The sequence below is a fragment of the Coregonus clupeaformis genome, chromosome 11 (genome assembly GCF_020615455.1).
Source record: "Coregonus clupeaformis isolate EN_2021a chromosome 11, ASM2061545v1, whole genome shotgun sequence".
In the NCBI taxonomy this organism is placed as follows: domain Eukaryota; kingdom Metazoa; phylum Chordata; class Actinopteri; order Salmoniformes; family Salmonidae; genus Coregonus; species Coregonus clupeaformis.
Window position 1 is genome coordinate 31,755,210 of NC_059202.1, and position 24,474 is coordinate 31,779,683.

General features: G+C 47.2%; 1 protein-coding gene across 2 annotated transcripts in view; it reads left to right on the plus strand.

The window, feature by feature from the left end:
- LOC121576779 (brevican core protein-like) overlaps nucleotides 1-24,474 on the plus strand; it is a 282,893-nt gene that overhangs the window by 184,434 nt on the left and 73,985 nt on the right. For both annotated transcript variants that reach the window (XM_041890233.2, XM_041890234.2), the window contains one exon: nucleotides 7,623-7,739. In XM_041890233.2, coding sequence (XP_041746167.1) covers nucleotides 7,623-7,739 — 117 coding nt within the window. The remainder of the gene's footprint in view (nucleotides 1-7,622; nucleotides 7,740-24,474) is intronic.

The following is a 24,474-nucleotide window of genomic DNA, read 5'->3' on the forward strand; positions in this document are numbered from 1 at the left end:
CTACCTCAGGCGAGCAAAACCTCGAGACTTCCTTAGTAATTGATTTTGTGCACCAGCTGTTGTTTACAAATATACACAGACCGCCACCCCTTGTCTTACCGGAGTCAGCCGTTCTATCCTGCCGATGTAGCGTATAGCCCGCTAGCTGTATGTTATCATTGTCGTCGTTCAGCCACGACTCGGTGAAACATAGGATATTACAGTTTTTAATGTCCCGTTGGTAGGATAACCGTAATCTTAGGTCATCCAATTTGTTATCCAATGATTGAAGATTGGCTAATAGGATTGATGGAAGAGGCAGTTTACTCGCTCGCCGTCGGATCCTTACAAGGCACCCCGATCTACGTCCACGATATCTCAGTCTCTTCCTCACGCGAATGACGGGGATTTGGGCCTTGTCGGGTGTCTGTATGATATCCTTCGCGGCCGCCTCGTTGAAGAAAAAATCTTCGTCCAATACGAGGTGAGTAATCGCTGTCCTGATATCCAGAAGCTCTTTTTGGTTATAAGAGACGATGGCAGAAACATTATGTACAAAATAAAATACAAATAACGCGGAAAAACACACATAATAGTACAAATGGTTAGAGGGCTGTAAAACGGCAGCCATCTTCTCCGGCGCTGTTCATAGACACACTGCCGGGTTTTCTTCTGTCTCTCTCTCTCTCTCTCTCTCTCTCTCTCTCTCTCCTTCTCTCTCTCTCATTCTCTCTCTTTCTCTCTCTCCTACTCTCTCTTTCTCTCTCTCCTACTCTCTCTTTCTCTCCCGCTCTTTCTCTCTCTCTCTCTCTCGTTCTCTCTCTTTCGCTCTCTCTCTCTCGTTCTCTCTCTTTCGCTCTCTCTCTTCTACTCTTTCTTTCTTTCTTTCTCTCTCTCTCTCTCTCTCTGCATGCTGGGAGTGTTTGGTGCGTGCTGGGAATTGTTTGAGTGAGTGCTAAGTGCAAGTGTTGTGTAGAGTTAGATATCCTGGGTTTTCCTTTTCTTGGTGATATCCTTCTTTCTTCTATGCATGATTAAGGTTATTATTTCTATTTTTTTGTTGTGGTAGAATTAAGTATATAGTTTTTCGTGTCGAAATTACCCTGATTTTGGTGGGGATGGCGGCCCTGTCACTTCGGCACGGCTTTAGGTGTGTTACTGAAGCTACTGTCACGGTGGAAGAGGTTCTGGTCGCCGTAGGAGAGAAGGTAGGATATGAGAATGTTGCTTATGCGTCACGGATGAATAAAGCGGTGGTGGTATTTCTTAAAGAAGAGCGCCTTGTTGATCGTATGGTTGAGCATGGCATACTTCTTAAAGGAATGTTTATTCAAGTTACGCCGCTTTTTTCTCCGTCAACAAGGGTAACGATTTCAAATGTACCGCCGTTCATTCCAAATGAGCTATTGGAGCGCGAGTTATTGCGCTTTGGGAAGTTTGCAAGTTCAATTAAGGTTGTCCCATTGGGTTGCAAACACCCGGCGTTGAAACAGGTAATGTCGTTTCGGCGACAGGTGTTTATGTTTTTGGACTCACCGGAGCAGACTTTGGAGTTATCGTTTAAAGTCAAGTATGACAATAGATTGTATATGGCTTATGCTAGTACAGGTAGTCAACGGTGTTTTGAGTGTGGGGATGTTGGTCATAAGCGACATGCTTGCCCGAAAAGGGAGAAGGCAGAGGGAGGGGCGCAGGTGGTCCTCGTAACGCCTGGGCCCACTGATGTAGGAAGAGGTGGGCTGACAGTGGTAGAGCAGCCACACGCATCTGTTGCTGAGGAACAAGTTGTCCGTGTTGAGGGCACAGAGGTGCAACTTGTACCAGAGGGAAATGTTATGCAGCGGAAAATTTTTGTTGTAGAAGGTAAGGATGGATCTGAAGGGCCATTTCCTCAGACTGGTGAGGAGGTGCCCAGTACGAGTGCTGTGGTACAGGAGGGGGTACATGTGGAGCTAATCTCCCAGGTAGTGGAGGAGATGCCCACTACAAGTAATGGGTTACAGGAGAGGGTTCATGTGGAGCTCATCTCCCAGTTAGTGGAGGAGATGCCCACTATGAGTGCTGGGGGTACAGGGGGGCTAGTCTCCCAGGTAGTGGAGGAGATGCCCACTATGAGTGCTGGGTTACAGGGGGGGCTAGTCTCCCCAGGTAGTGGAGGAGATGCCCACTACGAGTAATGGGGTTCAGGTGGAGCTAGGTTCCCAGGTAGTGGAGGAGATGCCCACTACGAGTAATGGGGTTCAGGTGGGGCTAGTCTCCCAGGTAGTGGAGGAGATGCCCACTACGAGTAATGGGGTTCAGGGTGGGGCTAGTCTCCCAGGTAGTGGAGGAGATGCCTGGGTACGAGTGATGGGGTGCAAGTGGGGGAGTGTTGAAAGGGATGTGGTAGAGGGGAGTCAGTGGTCTGTGGCCTCAGTTGAGGAGGATCAGGAGAAGGATATGGATATCTCTCTTGATACGATATCAGCTGGTGAGGACTCAATTTACGATCTAGAGGAGGTAAATGGGTTTCTGGATCAGACTTTTGGGAAATCTGTCAAATTGGCAGATTATTTTGATGTTGATAAGTTTGTGAGGTCAGCTGTGATGTTACAGAAGACGGTGGGGTTAGACCAGTTGAGTGAGAAGAAGCGGTTTCGCTTGAGGAAATGTGTTACTGCTGTTGCAGCAGCAAAAGGTGGTGGGAAACGTGGTCAGGTTAAGAGAAAATTTAAATAATGATGATGATTATGCCTCATAGGGTGTTCTATTCTCTTTGTCTGGTTTCTCTGTGGTATCTTCTGCTTTTCCTTTTTCTTTTCTATATGGAGGTACTAAGGGTAGGTTCTCTCAATATTAATGGAGGAAGGGACAGGAATAAGAGGGCTTGGGTATTAGAAGTAATAAAACAGAAAAGGCTTAATGTAGTTTTCCTACAGGAGACACATGGTGATGAGGAAAATGCGGCTGACTGGGGTATGTGGTGGGAGGGGCAGCATATACTCAGTCATGGTACTAATTTCAGTGCTGGGGTGGCAATCTTGTTTTCTTCAGGCTTAGGGGTGACTGTGGTATCTACAACAGAGATTGTCAAGGGTCGGGTTTTATTGGTCAAGGTCGATGTTATGGGGTTTTTGTTTGTTTTTTTGAATGTTTATGCTCCTAATGAGGGTACAGAGCGTATTGTTGGTTTTGATAAAATAAAGGAAACCTTAAGACAGTGTGACCAAGAGGGGTGTATGGTTTTAGGGGGACTGGAACTGTACAGTGGATTTTACTGTTGATCGCACCGCTGAAGAACCTCACCTGTGGTCAGCAATTTGTCTGTCTGGTCTATTAACTGAGTTTGAGCTTTCTGATGTGTGGAGAGTAAGGAATGCAAAAGTTAGGCAGTACACATGGCTAAAAGTTAATGAAGGTCATGTCAGTGCAGCAAGGTTAGACAGGTTGTATGTATCTGAGCAATACTGTAGTAGGGTTGGAAGGTGTGACATTACTCCTGTGGGTTTCTCTGATCACCATATTGTCACTGTTGATATTCACTTGTCCTGTCCACGAAGGTCATCATCTTATTGGTATTTTAATGTTAAATTGTTACATGATGTCATGTTTTGTGAAAGGTTTTTGTTGTTTTGGGAAAAATTGAGGGTTACAAAAGGGAATTTTGAGTCCTTGAGACAATGGTGGGAGGTTGGGAAGGCCCAAATACGATTATTTTGTCAACAGTATACTGCTCTGTCTCGAATTGAAGTTAAAGAGACTATCAGGGCCCTTGAACAGAACATTAAATCTATTGAATTGAAGTTGCTCACTCAGAATGACCCCGGACTAGTCATGAACTTACAGGACAAGAAACATGAATTGAGGTCGTTTCTGCATGAAAGAGTGAAGGGTGCCTTGATTAGGTCTCGTTTCGCTTCCCTCAAGGATATGGATGCTCCTAGTGCTTTTTTTTTAAAACCTAGGACAGTCGACATTGCAACGTAAACAGATGGTCTGCCTTCGTCTCCCTGATGGGAAGGTGACCACGGATGACAGTGAAATGCGTCAACATGCCGTGGATTTCTATTCTGCCCTCTATAAGGCGGAGGATTGTGACTCTCTGTGTACTGAACAGTTGTTACACGGTCTTCCTCAATTGGGACCTGAGCAAAGAGTCGCATTGGACTCTGACATTACACTGCAAGAGCTGTCCACAGCAGTTATGCAGCTCTCAACAGGCCGAGCCCCTGGCATTGATGGTTTACCATCTGAGTTTTATAAGCACTTTTGGGGGTCTATTGGGGAGGATTTTTATGAAGTGGTGTGTGAATCTTTTCATGAGGGCTCTCTTCCTGTATCTTGTCAACGTGCAGTACTTTAACTGTTGCCAAAAAAGGGGGATTTGGCTCTCATAAAAAATTGGAGACCTGTTGCTTTGCTGTGTGCAGAATATAAAATCGTTTCTAAATGTCTCTCAAACAGGTTGAAAGAGTATCTGGGATTGTTGGTCCACAAGGACCAGTCCTACTGTGTACCTGATCGCTCTATTGTTGACAACTTGTTTCTAATAAGAGATGTTTTAGACATTTGTAAACTGTCTGATGTAAATGTGGGTTTACTTTCTTTGGATCAGGAGAAGGCTTTTGATCGTGTGGACCACCAGTACTTGTTTAAAACAATGAAAGCCTTTGGGTTTGGGGATGTTTTTTTGTCTTGGATGAATTTACTGTATGCTGGGGCCTCGTGTATGGTGAAGGTGGGGGGTGGTTTGAGTTGTCCCATCCCTGTCCAAAGGGGCATCAGGCAGGGATGCCCAATTTCAGGGCAGTTATACAGTCTGGCGATTGAACCAATGCTTTGTTTTTTAAGAGCGAAGCTTACTGGTTTCTCTGTGCCAGGTGTAATGAAGGGTCCCACGATAGCACTGTCTGCGTATGCAGATGACGTGACAGTTTTTATTACAGGGGGTGAGGATGTTAAGGTTCTCTCAGACGCCTTAAAGGTGTATGAGGGGGCCTCCTCAGCTAGAGTCAATTGGGGAAAGAGTGAAGCGCTGTGGGCAGGCCAGCTTCAGATGGGGTCCGCTCCACGGTTACCAGGGGGCTTCAGTGGGGCGGAGATGGGATGAAGACTTTGGGGGGTTTTTCTAGGCTCCGATGTCTTTCAGAAAAAGAACTGGGAGGGTGTAGTGGAGAAAGTGTGTGCCAGACTGTCAAGATGGAAATGGGTGCTGCCCCAGCTGTCTTATAGGGGAAGGGTACTGGTAGCTAATAACCTAGCTGCCTCTACCCTGTGGCACAGACTAATGATTTTACAGCCACCAAAGGGTCTGATACAAGAGCTTCAGAGGACCCTTGTCAACTTCTTCTGGTCTGGACAACATTGGATTAAAGCTTCAGCCCTGTACCTGCCACTGCACGAGGGTGGGCAAGGCCTGGTGGACATTTCTTCCAGGATCATGGCTTTCCGGCTTCAAGCAGCCCAGAGACTGTTGTACAGTGACGGTTCTAGCTGGGTTGACACAGCCTACGCATTGATGAGGAGAGCGGGCTGTTTGGGCTTAGACAAGCACCTTTTCCTCTTAAAGCTGGAGGGGGGTGAGTTGCCTGGCCTGACTCCATTTTATGAGTCTGTTATGCAGGCTTGGAGAGTTCTGGTCAAGTCCCGTAAGGCCTGCACGCCACCAGGGATGTGGCTTTTGAAGAGCCTATTTTTCACAACACTGCCATCCAGTCCCGTGTTCTGGGTTCAGCTAGCCTACGTTCATGCCTGTTAGGCGTGGGGTGTACTAAGCTGGGTCATCTGATGTGGAACAGGAATAGGTCGTTGGAGGAGCTGGGAGAAAGAGCGGGGATCCGATCGTCTCGCCTACTGAGGAAGGTCGTCGCTGAGGTCTGTGATTCCTTGCCAGTACTTCATCTGCAGTATGTGACTGACACTTCCAATTCTGATCGGTGGAAGGAGGGTCTGGATTATGTGTTCCCTGCACTGATTGTTAGTGCTGCGGCGGGGGCATTCGAGGAGGACGTGGGGATGCTGCTTTCCTTCGATACCCCGGAGCTGGGGGAGTTCAAGGAGGTGGGAAAGAAGGCCATGTACAGAATATGTGTAAAGGTGTCCCATGCCTCTTCCCTGGAAGGGGTAAAATCGACGAGGTGGGCGGGTGTGCTTGGTCCAGGTGCCTCCCCAAAAGGCTGTTGGCGAACATTATACAAACTGCCTATTGATAAGAGGACAGCTGACCTCCAATGGAGGATAATACATGGAGCCATAGCCACCAACATGTATCTGGTACACCTGGATCCTACTGTTGGGGAGGGGTGTCCATTCTGTGCTCAGTCTGAAACTCTGGCACATCTGTTTTTACAGTGTCCCAGGTTGGTCGGGATGATTGACCTGATCACTAATTGGTTCTCAGCTCTGGGAGAGGTTTTCTCTTCCCAACTGTATATATTTGGGCCAAAGTACAGGTTTAGTCAGAAAGGTGTAGTTGTGTTGCTTAATTTTGTGTTAGGGGCAGCAAAATTAGCCATATGGAAGACCCGAAAGAACAGTATTCGGGGACAGGGGTCTGTGGATGTGGTGGGAATGCTGGAGGGAATGTTGGCAGCAAGACTAAGGGTTGAGTTTGCCTATTATAAACTTGTCAACAATATTGATCTTTTTATGAGTATATGGGGTATTCAGAGGCTGTTGTGTTCAGTTACTGTGGAGGAGGAATTGGAGTTGTGTTTTTAATTGATGTGTAAATACGGTTTTGTATGAGTATTTGTGTGGTGGGCTCCCAGACCCAATAAAGATTATTTCAAAACTCTCTCTCTCTCTCTCTCTCTCTCTCTCTCTCTCTCTCTCTCTCTCTCTCTCTCTCTCTCTCTCTCTCTCTCTCTCTCTCTCTCTCTCTCTCTCTCTCTCTCTCTCTCTCTCTCTCTCTCTCTCTCTCTCTCTCTCTCTCTCTCTCTCTCTGTCTTCTGTCGCTCTCACTCTCGCGCTCTTGAACGGAGAGGAGGGTGTCACTGAGAGAGTGAAGTACTCTATGAAGGACCTGTCAGATAGATTGACTATCTATCTTCTCTATTGTTTTTCAATCTAAAGCTTTTCAATGGCTAAGGTTCTATCAGAGAAATCCACGGAGGCACGGAATGCTTCTCTTTTAGTTGGGTAAGGATTAGGTATTGTTCTTCCTTCTTATACCAAAATACTTGAAGAGAAACACACCTCTGACAGCCCTGCCTGGGATGATGAGCGTGTGTTTGGTGAACAAATACATATCTGCTACATTGGTTATGTGCTGGTTAACGTGTGTCTGTGTGTGTGTGGTGTGTGGTGTGTGGTGTGTGTGTGTGTGTGTGTGTGCGCACATTGTACTATACTTACAAGTACAAGTTTCTCAAGAATAGTAAACCAACTACATTTTAGGCTTAGGGGTTTGGTTTAGGGTTAGGGGTTATGTTAAGAGGTTAGGGTAAGGGTTAGGGTTAGGTTTACAGTTAGGGTTATGGGTTAGAGTTATGGGTTAGGGATTTTTAATGGGAATCAATTGTTGGTCCCCAAAAAGTCCTCACAAGTATACGTGTGTGTGCGCGTGTGTGCGTGTGCGCTCATGCCTGTGTGTGTGTGTGTGTGTGAGTGTGTGTGCGAGTGAGTCCCTCAGTTAACCCCCCTGCTCTGTCTCCATTCTGCAGCTGAGGACAACCCGTGTCAGACCAACCCCTGTCTGCATGGAGGCAGCTGTCTGCAGGAGGGCGACGGCTACAGCTGCTACTGTCCCCAGGGCTACTCCGGAGAGAGCTGTGAGATCGGTGAGTGGGGTCAGGGGTCAGGGGTTAAAGTTCACAAAAGAAAGGGCAGAGGTTAAGAGCTTCAGAAGGACTGTCTGTGTCCCATCCCTTTGTACTCACATCCATTTCAACAAATTGCAGTGTTACTGTTTAACTAACCTAACGTAGCAAGCGTACAAGAAACACCTGAGCAGCGTTTCTTTCTGGGCCTGACGAGAAGAAGAAAAACTGTAGGGGGAGGGTCGCTTCTGCACTGTTCAACCAATCCAGTAAATGTGGTGGAGGAGTTAAGATGGAGTGTTAACGTCGAAAAGCTGAAGTCGCATCACAGGCACTCTTTCCATTTCCCCTGAAAACCAGAAGCACCGGTCGTTTCAGACCCCGCTGAGGGTGCTGTTTAACTGTAACTGATTAACATAATCAGCATATAGTAAAAGTGCAACGCCTCACATGAATGGTACATGTCCAGTATATGTGGTACAGATGTGGTACATGTTTGTTCTTAATGTGTTTGAAAGGGGTCAGACTGTGCTACATTTCATGGCCCTTTGGCACAGTCAGTTTTTGCATGAGGAAGTTTAGCTGCATGGTCCTGCTGTGCCCAGGTTCCTGTTCCCTGCTGCTCCCTGCCTGCCTGCAGAGGTGAGGTGAGGATGAGGCAGCAGAAAGAGAGCGTGAATGGGGAGGGTGTGTGGTGTTTTCAGAGGTGTGTGTGTGTGTGTGTGTGTGTGTGTGTGTGTGTGTGTGTGTGTGTGGTGGGTGTTTGTCTCTAACAGTGAAAGTGTGTGAGTGGGGAGGCTGTGTGTACTACGTTAGACGAAGTTGAGCCAGCAGGCTGTGACAATAAGATGCTGAGTGTCTGTGACTCTCTCACTGGCAGGCTAGCAGGCAGCTCATCTCTCCACTGGGTTGTGTGATAAGAGACTGAGCCAATCAGCACTGAGCTAGGCTGGACTAGGCTGGGCTAGGCTGTACCCTGCTGCACAGTCACAGTGCTGTGAAGGGGACATGGGCTCAGTCAAGGGTGGAGAGGTAATAAGGGTTGGGAACAGTGATACAGTAGTGTGTGTATGTGTGTGTATGTGTGACTGTATTTGTGTATATGCATGCGTGACTGTATGTGTGTGAATGAGCCAGTCTTTAGTTTCACCATGCCATGGTGTTTTGTACTGCAGTGAGAGGTGTGACTGTAGAAGAGGGACAGACGTGTGCACTGGTGGGATAGGAGCTCAGTGAGGGGTTGAGGAGGAGATTAAGGGCTAGAGCTGTGTGACACTGTGGCGTACGGGAGAGGAGAAGTCCCCTGACATGTAAAGGGACTGCAGATGTGTCCACTGACAGAGAAGGAGGGGGCAGAAAGAGGGAAAGAGAAAGTGAGAAAAGAAGATAAGGGAAAAAGTGTGAGAGAGAGAGAGAGAGAGAGAGAGAGAGAGAGAGAGAGAGAGAGAGAGAGAGAGAGAGAGAGAGAGAGAGAGAGAGAGAGAGAGAGAGAGAGAGAGAGAGAGAGAGAGAGAGAGAGAGAGAGAGAGAGAGAGAGAGAGAGAGAGAGAGAGAGAGAGAGAGAGAGAGAGAGAGAGAGAGAGAGAGAGAGAGAGAGAGAGAGAGAGAGAGAGAGAGAGAGAGAGAGAGAGAGAGAGAGAGAGAGAGAGAGAGAGAGAGAGAGAGGCTTCGGCGTTCCCGGAGTACTAGCTGCCACCGATCTATGTTTCGGTGTTTGACTTGTTGTGTCTGATTGTGTACACCTCTTCCCCATTATGTTGTATTGTATTCCCTATTTAACCCTCTGTTGTGTGTTATTGTTTGTGTCATCGGCAGTGTGCGGGTTGTTAGTTTTCTCCGTTGTTTGGAGACTGTTTATTTCACTGGCGACTTTTATTAAAGTACGGTTTCCAGTAGCTCTGTGTCCTGCGTGTGACTTCGCCTACCGCATTTCACTGTCGCCGTTCTGACAGAATAACACACCACCATGGAGTCAGCAGGATCGGTTGTGCCTAGTGGATCACTGGAGGAGCGCGTAATCCTCCAAGAGGCCAGGATCCAGCACCTGGGTACCACCATGCAAGAAGTGATGGACACTTTGAGGCGATGGGAGAGGGGAGGGTTGCCCACACCTCCTCCTACGATGCCACCACCATCAGCCATACCCATCGGTCCATCTCCGGAGTCCAGTGGGATTCGGCTCTCGCTCCCGAGGGCTTATGATGGCACCGCGGCCGGGTGTCAGGGGTTCCTACTCCAGGTTGAACTCTACCTCGCCACCATTCACCCGGCGCCCTCGGGATACGAGAGCGTGTCCGCCCTCATCTCCTGTCTGTCCGGCAAGGCGCTGGAGTGGGCCAACGCCGAATGGGGTGGGATAGACGCCGCTACGGTCAGCTATGCGGAGTTCACCCGCCGCTTCCGGGCAGTATTCGATCATCCCCCAGAGGGTAAAGCGGCGGGTGAGCGTCTATTCCACCTTAGACAGGGGAGGAGGAGCGCGCAGGAGTTCGCGCTGGACTTCCGGACGCTAGCCGCCAACACGGGATGGAATGAGAGGGCCCTCATCGACCACTTCAGATGCAGCCTGAGGGAGGACGTGCGTCGGGAATTAGCCTGCAGGGACACCAACCTCAGCTTTGACCAACTGGTGGACATGTCGATTCGCCTGGATACCCTGTTGGCTACCCGCGGACGTCCGGATTCGGGGCCGTCCATTCCATCCCCCAGCACTTCCGAGCCGACCCCTATGGAGCTCGGGGGTGCTGGTGCTAGGGAGTCTAGTAGGGAGACCAGGAGGGAGGCTGTCCCCTGCACCAACTGTGGCCGCAGAGGACACACTGCTGGTCGGTGCTGGGGAAGGTCTCCTAGGAATCGGGGCAGTGGGCGACGCACTGATGAGTCTTTCCCGGTGAGTAGGCACCCAACTCACCCAGAGCTCTCTGCTGATCATATGTGTATTAAAGTGGTGTTTCCCGAGGTTTCTCCTCACTCCCAGCATAAGGCGCTAGTAGATTCAGGCGCAGTTAGGGATTCCTATCGTGCCTGTTGATGTGCCCTTCCCCATTCATGCCCTAGATAGCCGCCCGTTGGGGTCTGGGTTGATTAGGGAGGTCACGGCGCCTCTCCGGATGAAAACGCAGGAGGGTCATGAGGAGATAGTACGGTTGTATTTGATTGATTCTCCTGCGTTTCCCGTGGTGTTGGGGATTCCCTGGTTAACAGCTCATGACCCCAACATTTCATGGCAGCAGAGAGCTCTCCAGGGATGGTCTGATCAGTGTACTGGGCGGTGTTTAGGCGTTTCCGTAGGGGCAACGACGGTGGAAAGCCCGAACCAAGTTCCCGCCTTGCATATTCCACCTGAATACGCCGATTTGGCTCTTGCCTTCAGTAAGAGGAAGGCGACTCAATTACCACCTCATCGACAGGGGGATTGTGCGATAGACCTCCAGGTAGGCGCTGCGCTTCCACGTAGTCACGTGTATCCTCTATCTCAGGAGGAGACGGCCGCTATGGAAACCTACGTCACCGAATCTACCGTCTACGTCCCCTGCTTCCTCAAGTTTCTTTTATGTGAAGAAGAAGGATGGGGGTTTACGCCCGTGTATTGATTACCGTGGTCTAAATCAGATCACCATCAAATACAGCTATCCTCTGCCTCTGATTGCTAGCATGACGGAGTCATTACACGGGGCGCGATTCTTCACAAAATTAGATCTCAGGAGCGTGTACAATCTGGTGCGCATTAGGGAGGGAGATGAGTGGAAGACAGCATTTAGTACCACCTCGGGTCACTATGAGTACCTTGTCATGCCATACGGGTTAATGAATGCTCCTTCAGTCTTCCAATCATTTGTGGACGAGATTTTTCGGGACTTGCATGGACAGGGTGTTGTGGTATATATTGATGACATCCTAATATATTCCGCTACACGAGCCGAGCATGTGTCCCTGGTGCGTCGAGTGCTTGGTAGACTGTTGGAACATGACCTGTATGCGAAGGCGGAGAAATGTCTGTTCTTCCAGGAGTCCATCTCCTTCCTGGGACATCGGTTGTCCGCGTCAGCGGTAGAGATGGAGGTTGACCGCGTTTCTGCCGTGCGTAATTGGCAGACCCCGACCACGGTAAAGGAGGTGCAGCGCTTCTTGGGTTTTGCCAATTACTACCGGAGGTTTATCCGGGGCTTTGGACAGGTAGCGGCTCCCATTACCTCTCTGCTAAAGGGTGGTCCGGTGCGCCTGCAGTGGTCAGCTGAGGCTGATATGGCGTTTAAACGCTTGAAGGACCTGTTTACCTCGGCTCCGGTGCTGGCGCATCCGGATCCCTCTTTGGCATTCCAGGTGGAGGTGGACGCTTCCCGAGGCTGGGATCGGCGCTGTGCTGTTTCAGCGCTCGGGTACGCCACCTAAACTCCGCCCCTGTGCTTTCTATTCTAAGAAGCTCAGTCCGGCGGAGCGCAATTATGACGTGGGGATAGGGAGCTGCTGGCTGTGGTTCAAGCCCTGAAGGTGTGGAGACATTGGCTTGAGGGGGCTAAACACCCTTTTCTCATTCTGACTGACCATCGTAACCTGGAGTACATCCGGGCAGCGAGGAGGTTGAATCCTCGCCAGGCAAGGTGGTCAATGTTCCTTTCCCGCTTTGTTTTTAAGCTCACATATATACCAGGGTCCCAGAACGCTAAGGTAGATGCCCTGTCCCGACTATATGACACCGAGGAGAGGTCCATTGAGCCCACTCCTATACTCCCGGAGTCTTGTTTAGTGGCACCGGTGGTGTGGGAGGTCGATGCGGAAATCGAGCGGGCGTTACGTTCCGACCCTACTCCTCCACAGTGTCCAGAGGGTCGGAAGTACGTGCCGCTCGAGGTTCGCGACCGGTTGATATACTGGGCTCACACGTCACCCTCCTCTGGTCATCCAGTTATTGGTCGGACAGTGCACTGCCTTAGTGAGAAATACTGGTGGCCAACCTTAGCCAAGGACGTGAGGGTTTATGTTTCCTCCTGCTCGGTGTGCGCCCAGTGTAAGGCGCCTAGACACCTGCCCAGGGGGAAGTTACAACCCCTACCCGTTCCACAACGGCCGTGGTCTCACCTATCGGTGGATTTTGTGACGGACCTTCCCCCCTCTCAGGGAAACACTACGATATTGGTCGTTGTGGATCGGTTTTCCAAAGCCTGCCGCCTCATTCCCCTGCCAGGTCTCCCCACTGCCCTACAAACTGCTGAGGCCCTGTTTACACACGTCTTCCGGCACTATGGGGTGCCTGAGGATATAGTGTCTGATCGGGGTCCCCAGTTCACCTCTAGGGTCTGGAGGGCATTTATGGAACGTCTGGGGGTCTCGATTAGCCTTACCTCAGGTTTTCACCCCGAAAGTAATGGGTAGGTGGAGAGAGTTAACCAGGATGTGGGTAGGTTTCTGAGGTCATATTGCCAGGACCGGCAGGGGGAGTGGTCGGGATATATTCCCTGGGCAGAGATAGCCCAAAACTCCCTCCGTCATTCGTCTACTAACCTGACACCTTTCCAGTGTGTGTTAGGTTACCAGCCGGTTCTGGCACCTTGGCATCAGAGCCAGATCGAGGCCCCTGCGGTGGACGAGTGGTTTCGGCGCTCGGAGAAAACTTGGAATGCTGCGCACGTCCATTTGCAGCGTGCCATCAGGCGGCAAAAGGCGAGCGCCGATCACCACCGCAGTGAGGCTGCGGTGTATGCACCAGGAGACCGGGTCTGGCTCTCGACCCAAAACCTGCCCCTTCGCCTGTCCTGCCGGAAGCTGGGTCGGCGGTTTGTGGGGCCCTTTAAAGTCCTGAGGAGATGGAACGAGGTATGTTATAGGTTACAACTGCCCAGGTATTATCGCATTAACCCCTCGTTCCATGTGTCTCTCCTCAGGCCGGTGGTGGCTGGTCCACTCCAGGAGAATGAGGTACGAGAGGCTCCTCCGCCCCCGCTGGACATCGAGGGGGCTCCGGCGTACTCAGTCCGGTCCATCTTGGATTCGAGGCGTCGGACGGGGGGCCTGCAGTATCTCATGGAGTGGGAGGGGTACGGTCCGGAGGAACGGTGCTGGGTCCCCAGGAGGGACATTCTAGATCCCTCCTTGTTGAGGGACTTCCACCGGAGTCATCTGACTCGCCCTGCTCCGCGTCCTCCTGGCCGTCCCGGGGCCGGGTCGGCGCACGGCTGGAGCCGCGCGTCAAGGGGGTACTGTCACGGATTCAGCCGAGGCTGCTCCTCCTCCCTGCTCGGGCAGGCTTCGGCGTTCGTCGTCCCCGGAGTACTAGCTGCCACCGATCTATGTTTCGGTGTTTGACTTGTTGTGTCTGATTGTATACACCTGTTCCCCATTATGTTGTATTGTATTCCCTATTTAACCCTCTGTCGTGCATTGTGTGTTGTGTGTTATTGTTTGTGTCATCGGCAGTGTGCGGGTTGTTAGTTTTCTCCGTTGTTTGGAGACTGTTTATTTCACCGGTTTCCAGTAGCTCTGTGTCCTGCATGTGACTTCGCCTACCGCATTTCACTGTCGCCGTTCTGACAGAGAGAGAGAGAGAGAGAGAGAGAGAGGGGGGGGGGGGGGGGAGAGAGGTCAAAGGTGAAGGAGGGAAAGATAGAGGAGTAAACAGGAGGGATTAGTCCAGAATGGCACCAGGGGTTGTTTCAGGTTGAGAACCAAAAGCACAAAACAGAAATGCAGTCAAGTCAGGATGTTTCTGATTGACTTGATTTCCCTATAATGAATGTAATATCAGAATGTTTTTTCCTAACCACATAATTTAGTAACCAGCAGTGTGTGTTCTGAGAGATGGAACAAATGTGTGTCTCTCTCCTTTGGATAACATATTCATTAATGCAAAGTCAATGAGGAGGGGTTGCGTTTCCCAGGTCACTGCTTATGTAGAGGAGTCACAGACCAGGGGTCAGAGGTTAAGAGGGGAGGTATTGTCATGAGTGTGATTATCAATCAGCCATCCACTGACCACACACACACACCATCGCTGTCTGAGGGCGGCAGCCTTCGATTTGGGGATCATCCTAAACTAATATGGGCTAATGGCATTAGTGATGAATCAACACTACAGCCACATCAATAAGTCCTGATAAATGCATGTTAAATGATGAATAACATGATTTGTAATGCTAGTTTGGGATCACTTAGAATCTGTTAGGACATAGTCCATGTTGTGTATGTCAATATTAATCATATAAAACTGATATTCCTTTCTTGTTTCTGGCAACAAAAACAAAAGGGATTCATTTGGAGCTTTTAAAATGTAGAATAACATGTTCCCATTATGCATTCATGTTGTCCGTTCATTCTGTGGATGGTTATTGGGTTGTTTTGTGTTCAGTTTGAAAACCTCCTGCAGGACTCTGTGTAATTAGCTTTGGCTGCTGCTCGTTTCCTGCAGCTTGTGTCTGCAGCAGATACGGTGTCTGTCTGTCTGTGGTCTCTGCCATATTAATTACAGCCAAAGGCAATCAGGTTAATTGCATATTACTGCAAACCCTTGACCACATTTGTAATGACTTAACACCACGCTTCTCTCCAGTCGAGGAAGAGAGGATTGTCTTCCTCTTTGTCTTTTTCTTTCATTTCTGTCTGGCTTTCTCTCTTTCTACACACACTTCTTGTTCTAAGGTTACCTTTTCTCTACAGATGTAGGATCTTAATTTGATCACTCTTTTGTTGCTGAGAATGTTCCTGTACAGTAGTGTTCGAGGTTTAAAAGTTAGTAATTTTAATTTTTTTAATGTGAGACTTGATTTACCCTAACAAAAAAATGTATCAACCCCTAAAAATATATATATATATATATACAGTGAGGGAAAAAAGTATTTGATCCCCTGCTGATTTTGTACGTTTGCCCACTGACAAAGACATGATCAGTCTATAATTTTAATGGTAGGTTTATTTGAACAGTGAGAGACAGAATAACAACAAAAAAATCCAGAAAAACACATGTAAAAAATGTTATAAATTGATTTGCATTTTAATGAGGGAAATAAGTATTTGACCCCTCTGCAAAACATGACTTAGTACTTGGTGGCAAAACCCTTTTTGGCAATGACAGAGGTCAAACGTTTCTTGTAGTTGGCCACCAGGTTCCACTCCTCTTTGCAGATCTTCTCCAAGTCATTAAGGTTTCGAGGCTGAGGTTTGGCAACTCAACCTTCAGCTTCCTCCACATATTTTCTATGGGATTAAGGTCTGGAGACTGGCTAGGCCACTCCAGGACCTTAATGTGCTTCTTCTTGAGCCACTCCTTTGTTGCCTTGGCCGTGTGTTTTGGGTCATTGTCATGCTGGAATACCCATCCACGACCCATTTTCAATGGTTCTCACCCAAGATTTGATGGTACATGGCCCCGTCCATCGTTCCTTTGATGCGGTGAAGTTGTCCTGTCCCCTTAGCAGAAAAACACCCCCAAAGCATAATGTTTCCACCTCCATGTTTGACGGTGGGGATGGTGTTCTTGGGGTAATAGGCAGCATTCCTCCTCCTCCAAACACGGCGAGTTGAGTTGATGCCAAAAAGCTCCATTTTGGTCTCATCTGACCACAACACTTTCACCCAGTTCTCCTCTGAATCATTCAGATGTTCATTGACAAACTTCAGACGGGCCTGTATATGTGCTTTCTTGAGCAGGGGGACCTTGCGGGTGCTGCAGGATTTCAGTCCTTCACAGTGTAGTGTGTTACCAATTGTTTTCTTGGTGACTATGGTCCCAGCTGCCTTGAGATCATTGTCAAGATCCTCCTGTGTAGTTCTGGGCTGATTCCTCACCGTTCTCATGATCATTGCAACTCCACGAGGTGAGATCTTGCATGGAGCCCCAGGCCGAGGGAGATTGACAGTTATTTTGTGTTTCTTCCATTTGCGATTATTCATGTCACCTTCTCACCAAGCTGCTTGGCGATGGTCTTGTAGCCCATTCCAGCCTTGTGTAGGTCTACAATCTTGTCCCTGACATCCTTGGAGAGCTCTTTGGTCTTGGCCATGGTGGAGTGTTTGGAATCTGATTGATTGATTGCTTCTGTGGACAGGTGTCTTTTATACAGGTAACAAGCTGAGATTAGGAGCATTCCCTTTAAGAGTGTGCTCCTAATCTCAGCTCGTTACCTGTATAAAAGACACCTGGGAGCCAGAAATCTTCTGATTGAGAGGGGGTCAAATACTTATTTCCCCTAAAATGCAAATAAATTCATAACATTTTTGACATGCGTTTTTCTGGATTTTTTTGTTGTTATTCTGTCTCTCACTGTTCAAATAAACCTACCATTACAATTATAGACTGATCATTTCTTTGTCAGTGGGCAAACATACAAAATCAGCAGGGGATCAAATACTTTTTTCCCTCACTGTATATATAATCCACACAATATTTCACATTTCCTGTTGCTGCAGGATTATTTTCCTGCTGTTACAAACTGCCTAAAATTAAGATCCTACATCTGTACATTATCTGTACACTAGAACTCTATGTTCCTTCCATTTGCTTCTCCTGCTCTGTGTGATTGAGTCTTTAACAGTGATTCTTCACGGTCATTGTCATGCATCATTACTTTATTACTACCAAGTGAGGCAGAGCCACATACACTGCAATAATACAATCTTATTTCCCTCTGCATACAGTACAGTGGGAGACATTATGATTAACTCAAAACAGGGCTGTTGAATTACAGCTGGAGAAGCTGAAGCCGCTCGGAGGTTATCCCCAGGACTTATTGGGGATGTGGCGTTTAGAGGAGCTGCGTAATCCATGGGCTCCATTTCTGCTGGGCTGCTCAAACATGAATGAGACGAGGGGAGAATCGCTCTGCGGGGAGAGAGAGAAGGAGAGGGGGAGGAAGCAATGGGGGCTTGGGGAGACACAGTGCCAGGTTGGGGTGGGGGGGGGTCAGGTAGGAGTTTCCCAAGGGGGAAAGGGTCATAACACCCTTTATACATAAATCTTATAAATATTCTATTGGTTTCCCATATACATAGCTGTGTGTGGCCACTAGGTAGACTATCAGTGGTGGTCGGTACCTTTAAATGTGTAGACTAATAGTAAAGTCCAACACCTGTATAGATGCATACAGTATACAATGTGGAACTTTCAGATAGAAATCTATTATGTAGGACAGACTTGGAGGCTCTCTCTGAGAAGGAATCATGTCAGCTCCAGTGATGTGTATTCATGGATGCCAAGGGAAGCAAGGCTTCCCCCAAAAATGTACCAACAGCAAAATATATAAAATAAAACATTTTCCTCTGTCTGTGTTTCATAATTTTCCTTCAATTCGCAAGAAGCACAATGTACTGTATCAGACCTGAGAAAGCATCCAAGCGAGCGAAACAGCGCCCCCTCTGTCTCAGTATGTGTAGCCCATCTACCTGATGCTGTCTGGTCAAAAACACTATGATATTGTTGCCGCCCGTAGCATTGAATGCAAGGGAAGCCAGCAAGCATTTGGCCTCCCTTGATAAAAAACATTATACAGTAATAGCCAATTAAGCTCAACTGGGTGAGCTCAACTGTGAGTGGTCCTGGCACACCAAAAAAAAGTGCCAAGGGAAGCCAGTTTGGATTTGGCTTCATACCAATCACATCACATCAAGCCAAACATCATTGACAGAAAAAATCTTGAATTGTTGCATCTCGTTGTGTTGTTCTCCGGTGGCTTGCTAGCTAAAATTGGCCCTTTCCTAAATTAGCCATGGATGGAGACAGGGATTTGGATTCTCTGTACTGGCCAATGAGTATAACAGTGATTCTGATCCAACCATAAATTCATACATTGTGCCTCTGGTCTGAGATGATGGAAGTTCAATATGTAGCTAGATGTAGTAGGCTAATGTTAACTAGCTGGCTAATTGTTGCCCATGAAACTAGCGAGCAAGCATTTTAGCCAGGTAGCCTAGGACAACAAAAACTAAAAGCGTGTACTACAGTGGGGAGAACAAGTATTTGATACACTGCCGATTTTGCAGGTTTTCCTACTTACAAAGCATGTAGAGGTCTGTAATTTTTATCATAGGTACACTTCAACTGTGAGAGACGGAATCTAAAACAAAAATCCAGAAAATCACATTGTATGATTTTTAAGTAAATAATTTGCATTTTATTGCATGACATAAGTATTTGATACATCAGAAAAGCAGAACTTAATATTTGGTACAGAAACCTTTGTTTGCAATTACAGAGATCATACGTTTCCTATAGGTCTTGACCAGGTTTGCACACACTGCAGCAGGGATTTTGGCCCACTCCTCCATACAGACCTTCTCCAGACCCTTCAGGTTTCGGGGCTGTCACTGGGCAATACGGACTTTCAGCTCCCTCCAAAGATTTTCTATTGGGTTCAGGTCTGGAGAATGGCTAGGCCACTCCAGGACCTTGAGATGCCTCTTACGGAGCCACTCCTTAGTTGCCCTGGCTGTGTGTTTCGGGGTCGTTGTCATGCTGGAAGACCCAGCCACGACCCATCTTCAATGCTCTTACTGAGGGAAGGAGGTTGTTGGCCAAGATCTCGCGATACATGGCCCCATCCATCCTCCCCTCAATACGGTGCAGTCATCCTGACCCCTTTGCAGAAAAGCATCCCCAAAGAATGATGTTTCCACCTCCATGCTTCACGGTTGGGATGGTGTTCTTGGGGTTGTACTCATCCTTCTTCTTCCTCCAAACACGGCGAGTGGAGTTTAGACCAAAAAGCTCTATTTTTGTCTCATCAGACCACATGACCTTCCCCCATTCCTCCTCTGGATCATCCAGATGGTCATTGGCAAACTTCAGACGGGCCTGGACATGCGCTGGCTTGAGCAGGGGGACCTTGCGTGCGCTGCAGGATTTTAATCCATGACGGCGTAGTGTGTTACTAATGGTTTTCTTTGAGACTGTGGTCCCAGCTCTCTTCAGGTCATTGACCAGGTCCTGCCGTGTAGTTCTGGGCTGATCCCTCACCTTCGTCATGATCATTGATGCCCCACGAGGTGAGATCTTGCATGGAGCCCCAGACCGAGGGTGATTGACCGTCATCTTGAACTTCTTCAATTTTCTAATAATTGCGCCAACAGTTGTTGCCTTCTCACCAAGCTGCTTGCCTATTGTCCTGTAGCCCATCCCAGCCTTGTGCAGGTCTACAATTTTATCCCTGATGTCCTTACAGAGCTCTCTGGTCTTGGCCATTGTCGAGAGGTTGGAGTCTGTTTGATTGAGTGTGTGGACAGGTGTATTTTATACAGGTAACAAGTTCAAACAGGTGCAGTTAATACAGGTAATGAGTGGAGAACAGGAGGGCTTCTTAAAGAAAAACTAACAGGTCTGTGAGAGCCGGAATTCTTACTGGTTGGTAGGTGATCAAATACTTATGTCATGCAATAAAATGCAAATTAATTACTTAAAAATCATACAATGTGATTTTCTGGATTTTTGTTTTAGATTCCGTCTCTCACAGTTGAAGTGTACCTATGATAAAAATTACAGACCTCTACATGCTTTGTAAGTAGGAAAACCTGCAAAATCGGCAGTGTATCAAATACTTGTTCTCCCCACTGTATATGACAGAGTCATAGACCGTTTGGGCAACATGAAAGAGAGGAAGATGGCATTGGCGTTTCAACATGTAGTCAACATTTTTTTTCTACTTACGCACACACACACACAGAAATCAATACCATGGACATCCACATTATATTTAGTTTATATTGATTGGACTAAATTGTTTTTGGAATATTTTAGTTGTCACTGTATTAGACCAGGTGATTAGATTATGTTAAAATGTTGAAGTTGAAATGGTTCTGGAATAGTGGAGGCAGCTCCTGTTTTCTTTGCTACTTGCGGTAACTCGCCGGTGTTCTAAATCAATAGTTGTTTAGTAGTCCAAAAATGTCGGAAACATTAACTTGATTGACCATGCTGTAGGTCATGTAGTATGAAAAATGTATGCACTCACTGAAAACTGTAAGTCGCTCTGGATAAGAGCGTCTGCTAAATGACTAAAATGTCAAATGTAAATGTAACTGTTTGTTACATGCAATATGCTTTGTGGACTCTACCGGACGGATGTTGCTCTCCGGTTTTGTGATTAAACAAAGGTTTGGTTGAATTTATTCTGCCACTGTGTGTTCTTATTGTCTCGTCCTTAGGCCTATATTTCACGGTGGCGAGGCATATGAACTAACAGGTTATAGAGCAAACAACGCAATTATCGAAACACATAGGTTGCAACATGGCTTTTTTTTTGGCTTGGCTTACCCAGTGATTTTACCCACGCAGCACTACTAGTCAGCTCTAGAATGGCATTTTTGTATCTGCTTCACTCGTGGCAAACTGTCACAGATACCTAAAGGCCACTACAAGCTCCACTCCGTTAATCTACGTGCCTGTGTGCATGTGGGTGGAGTCGGTTTTTTGGGGGCAGCGAACTCTTTTTGTTGCGTTCCACCCAGAGAGGAAGTCCGCCTTATGGAGTGTATATCCACTAAGCTGTCACACTTCCCAAAGACAGTGGAGTCTTGCACCTTGGCTGTATACTGTAGCTAAGATCTTGTTGCTGGGCAGATTTATAAACAGAGTTTAGTTCTTAGACAGTGACGGCTTTATCTGTTCTTTTCAAATGAGGTTTGTTTTGGGATGTACAGATGAAAATGCATGAACTCTCCCATATACACAGAATCTCGGAACAGGGGTCAACAAATCATTCTGATTTTAAACGAAGTAGGATAAATATTTTGGGTGGGCTGTCACTTTTTTCTAAGAAGGATATGTGTAAAAAGACAGGGCCGCTGGTGCATTAAGGAAGACACACAGAGATCCTGTCCATCAAAATTATTTAGCTTGCAGAGAGAGAAAGAGGAATTGTTGCACGCAATCAATATTTGGTCTGAGGCATAAACAGAGTTGAGTGAAGTATGAAGGAAGAGGTGGGTGATTGTCTTTAGTTATTCTGGACAGGGATAGGGGGATGGGGGGATTGTCCACGCTACAAATAATGAGGAAATTATGTCAACCTCAGTCTTTTTCTCTCTTTGGTCTCCCCCTCTCTTTTTCTGTCTCTCTTTCTTTCTCTCTCTCCTTCCCTCTCTCTCTCTCTCTGAGCTCACCTGATAAATGAGAACAGATAACTGTGTGCTGCAGACTGGCACTGCAATCTGGCCTGAGAGATCCACACTCTGACGGCCCTCTGTCCTCTTCCTCCTTCTCCCATTCGTCCTCTTCCTACTGATACTACATTTACATTTACATTTACGTCATTTAGCAGATGCTCTTATCCAGAGCGACTTACAGTTAGTGCATACATTATTCTTTTTTTATTTTCATACTGGCCCCCCGTGGGAATCGAACCCACAACCCTGGCGTTGCAAACGCCATGCTCTACCAACTGAGCTACCTCCCTGCCGGCCATTCCCTCCCCTACCCTGGACCAATTGTGCGCCGCCCCATTGGTCTCCCGGTTGCGGCCTGCTACAGCAGAGCCTGGATTCGAACCAGGATCTCTAGTGGCACAGCTAGCACTGCGATGCAGTGCCTTAGACCACTGCGCCACTCGGGAGTACTATACAGGAGAGCAGAGAGTGAGTAAACTTTCTGGCTCCCATACCCCTTGAGGAGCTCAGTGAACTTAGCAATGGAGACAACTTCCCCTACTCTCCCTTCACACCTAAACAATCACACAAAATAATTGACAAACAAATTCTGATGTGGGTTTACCATCCCCCCCGGTCAATTTGAAGAAAATAAATTGAATCCCAACTTTGTATGTCTCACCGCTGAGCAATGTCAATGTCCTCCTGCTAGTTTGATGCTTGACAGGAGTGTACACAATTTCATTTCCCATATCTCATGTTTTCTGTTCTCATTCTGAGAGAGAGTTTTCCCTCTACCTCCCTCTTACCCTCTCCCTCTCTTTACCTCTCTCTCTTTCTCCCTCTTTCTCTCCTTTCCCCTGTCACTCTTTCTCCTCCTTTTTTCTCCCTCCCTCCTCTCTCTCTTTGTCTTCCTCTCGCTCTCTAGTTGCCCCCCCTCTAGTTTCCCCCCTCTCTAGTTGTCCCCCTCTCTAGTTGCCCCCCTCTAGTTTCCCCCAACACACACATACTCTGCTCTTGCGTCTCTGCATGCAGCTGTTGTGTACTTTAGACTATATGAAGTGATAATCTGGGTATTGTGTTTAAATAGTCCTTTAGAGCTCCCCCTCCAACCCTTCCTGTCTGTTAACTAATGTACCCTGTGGTGCATCCTTCTCCTCTCACACTAGCTCCTATCATTGAGCCTGAAACATTAATGAAGTCAGGGCTATTAATATCATTGGCCCTAGGCTTGGGTGGTATACCATGTATACTGTATACTGTGGTATTTGGAAAATCCACGGGATGGTTTTTCAATATCGTTAATACCGTCGAAACAATTTTTTGAAGTTTTTATATACATTTGAATATTTGTAGCTACTTTTTAAGTAAAACCCTGCAGTCAACTTGTGCAATAAATTAGGAGATAAAGAAGATTGCATTCTTCATTTCACCTGTCACATAATTTTTATTATGAAGCTTACCGGTAGTCCCCAGTCACACGGTGTTTGTTTACAAGCACACAACGGCTGTGTTCGAGAGCATCAAAACGTCTGCAGGCGACTGCCGACTGACTGATCTATAAATCACCTTGAGTCATAAATAACAACTCATTATTATTTGTAGATCAGTCAGTCAGTCACAATTTATCCATGATACATGTACATTGCGGTTTTGATTCTCTCAGCACGGCCAACGACGAGAGACAGGAGCCTTGTGAGTCACTCACTATTGTGCAGCATGTGCCAGGTGATCTAGTTACAGTATGGAATTCACAACTAAATGTTTGCCAGCTAGATATCTTATAACTATTAAGTTAACTGTCTAAAATGTGCTAAATGCTCGGCATTTGTGGATTTGGTTTGCTAATTTAGTAGATAGTTTGTTATCTAGCTAAGTGGTTAGCTTCTTCCAAAATCAAGCTTTGCTTGGTAAAAGCAGAGTATCCCCTCCTGGATCAAGAGCCTTTCTGTCTAATATTTGTTTTGTGCGTGCCGCAAACTGTGAGTAGCGTTTTTTTGTTACTTGTATAACTATATGAGCTGGGATGTCTGTCCTGAAAATAGTTTAAGTCAGAGACTGTATAAAATGTTTGCGATGTGCTCATTAGCATTTAGTTAGCATTCTCTCTGGAATGTACAGTGGGGAAAAAAGTATTTAGTCAGCCACCAATTGTGCAAGTTCTCCCACTTAAAAAGATGAGAGAGGCCTGTAATTTCATCATAGGTACACGTCAACTATGACAGACAAATTGAGAGAAAAAAATCCAGAAAATCACATTGTAGGATTTTTAATGAATTTATTTGCAAATTATGGTGGAAAATAAGTATTTGGTCACCTACAAACAAGCAAGATTTCTGGCTCTCACAGACCTGTAACTTCTTCTTTAAGAGGCTCCTCTGTCCTCCACTCGTTACCTGAATTAATGGCACCTGTTTGAACTTGTTATCAGTATAAAAGACACCTGTCCACAACCTCAAACAGTCACACTCCAAACTCCACTATGGCCAAGACCAAAGAGCTGTCAAAGGACACCAGAAACAAAATTGTAGACCTGCACCAGGCTGGGAAGACTGAATCTGCAATAGGTAAGCAGCTTGGTTTGAAGAAATCAATTGTGGGAGCAATTATTAGGAAATGGAAGACATACAAGACCACTGATAATCTCCCTCGATCTGGGGCTCCACGCAAGATCTCACCCCGTGGGGTCAAA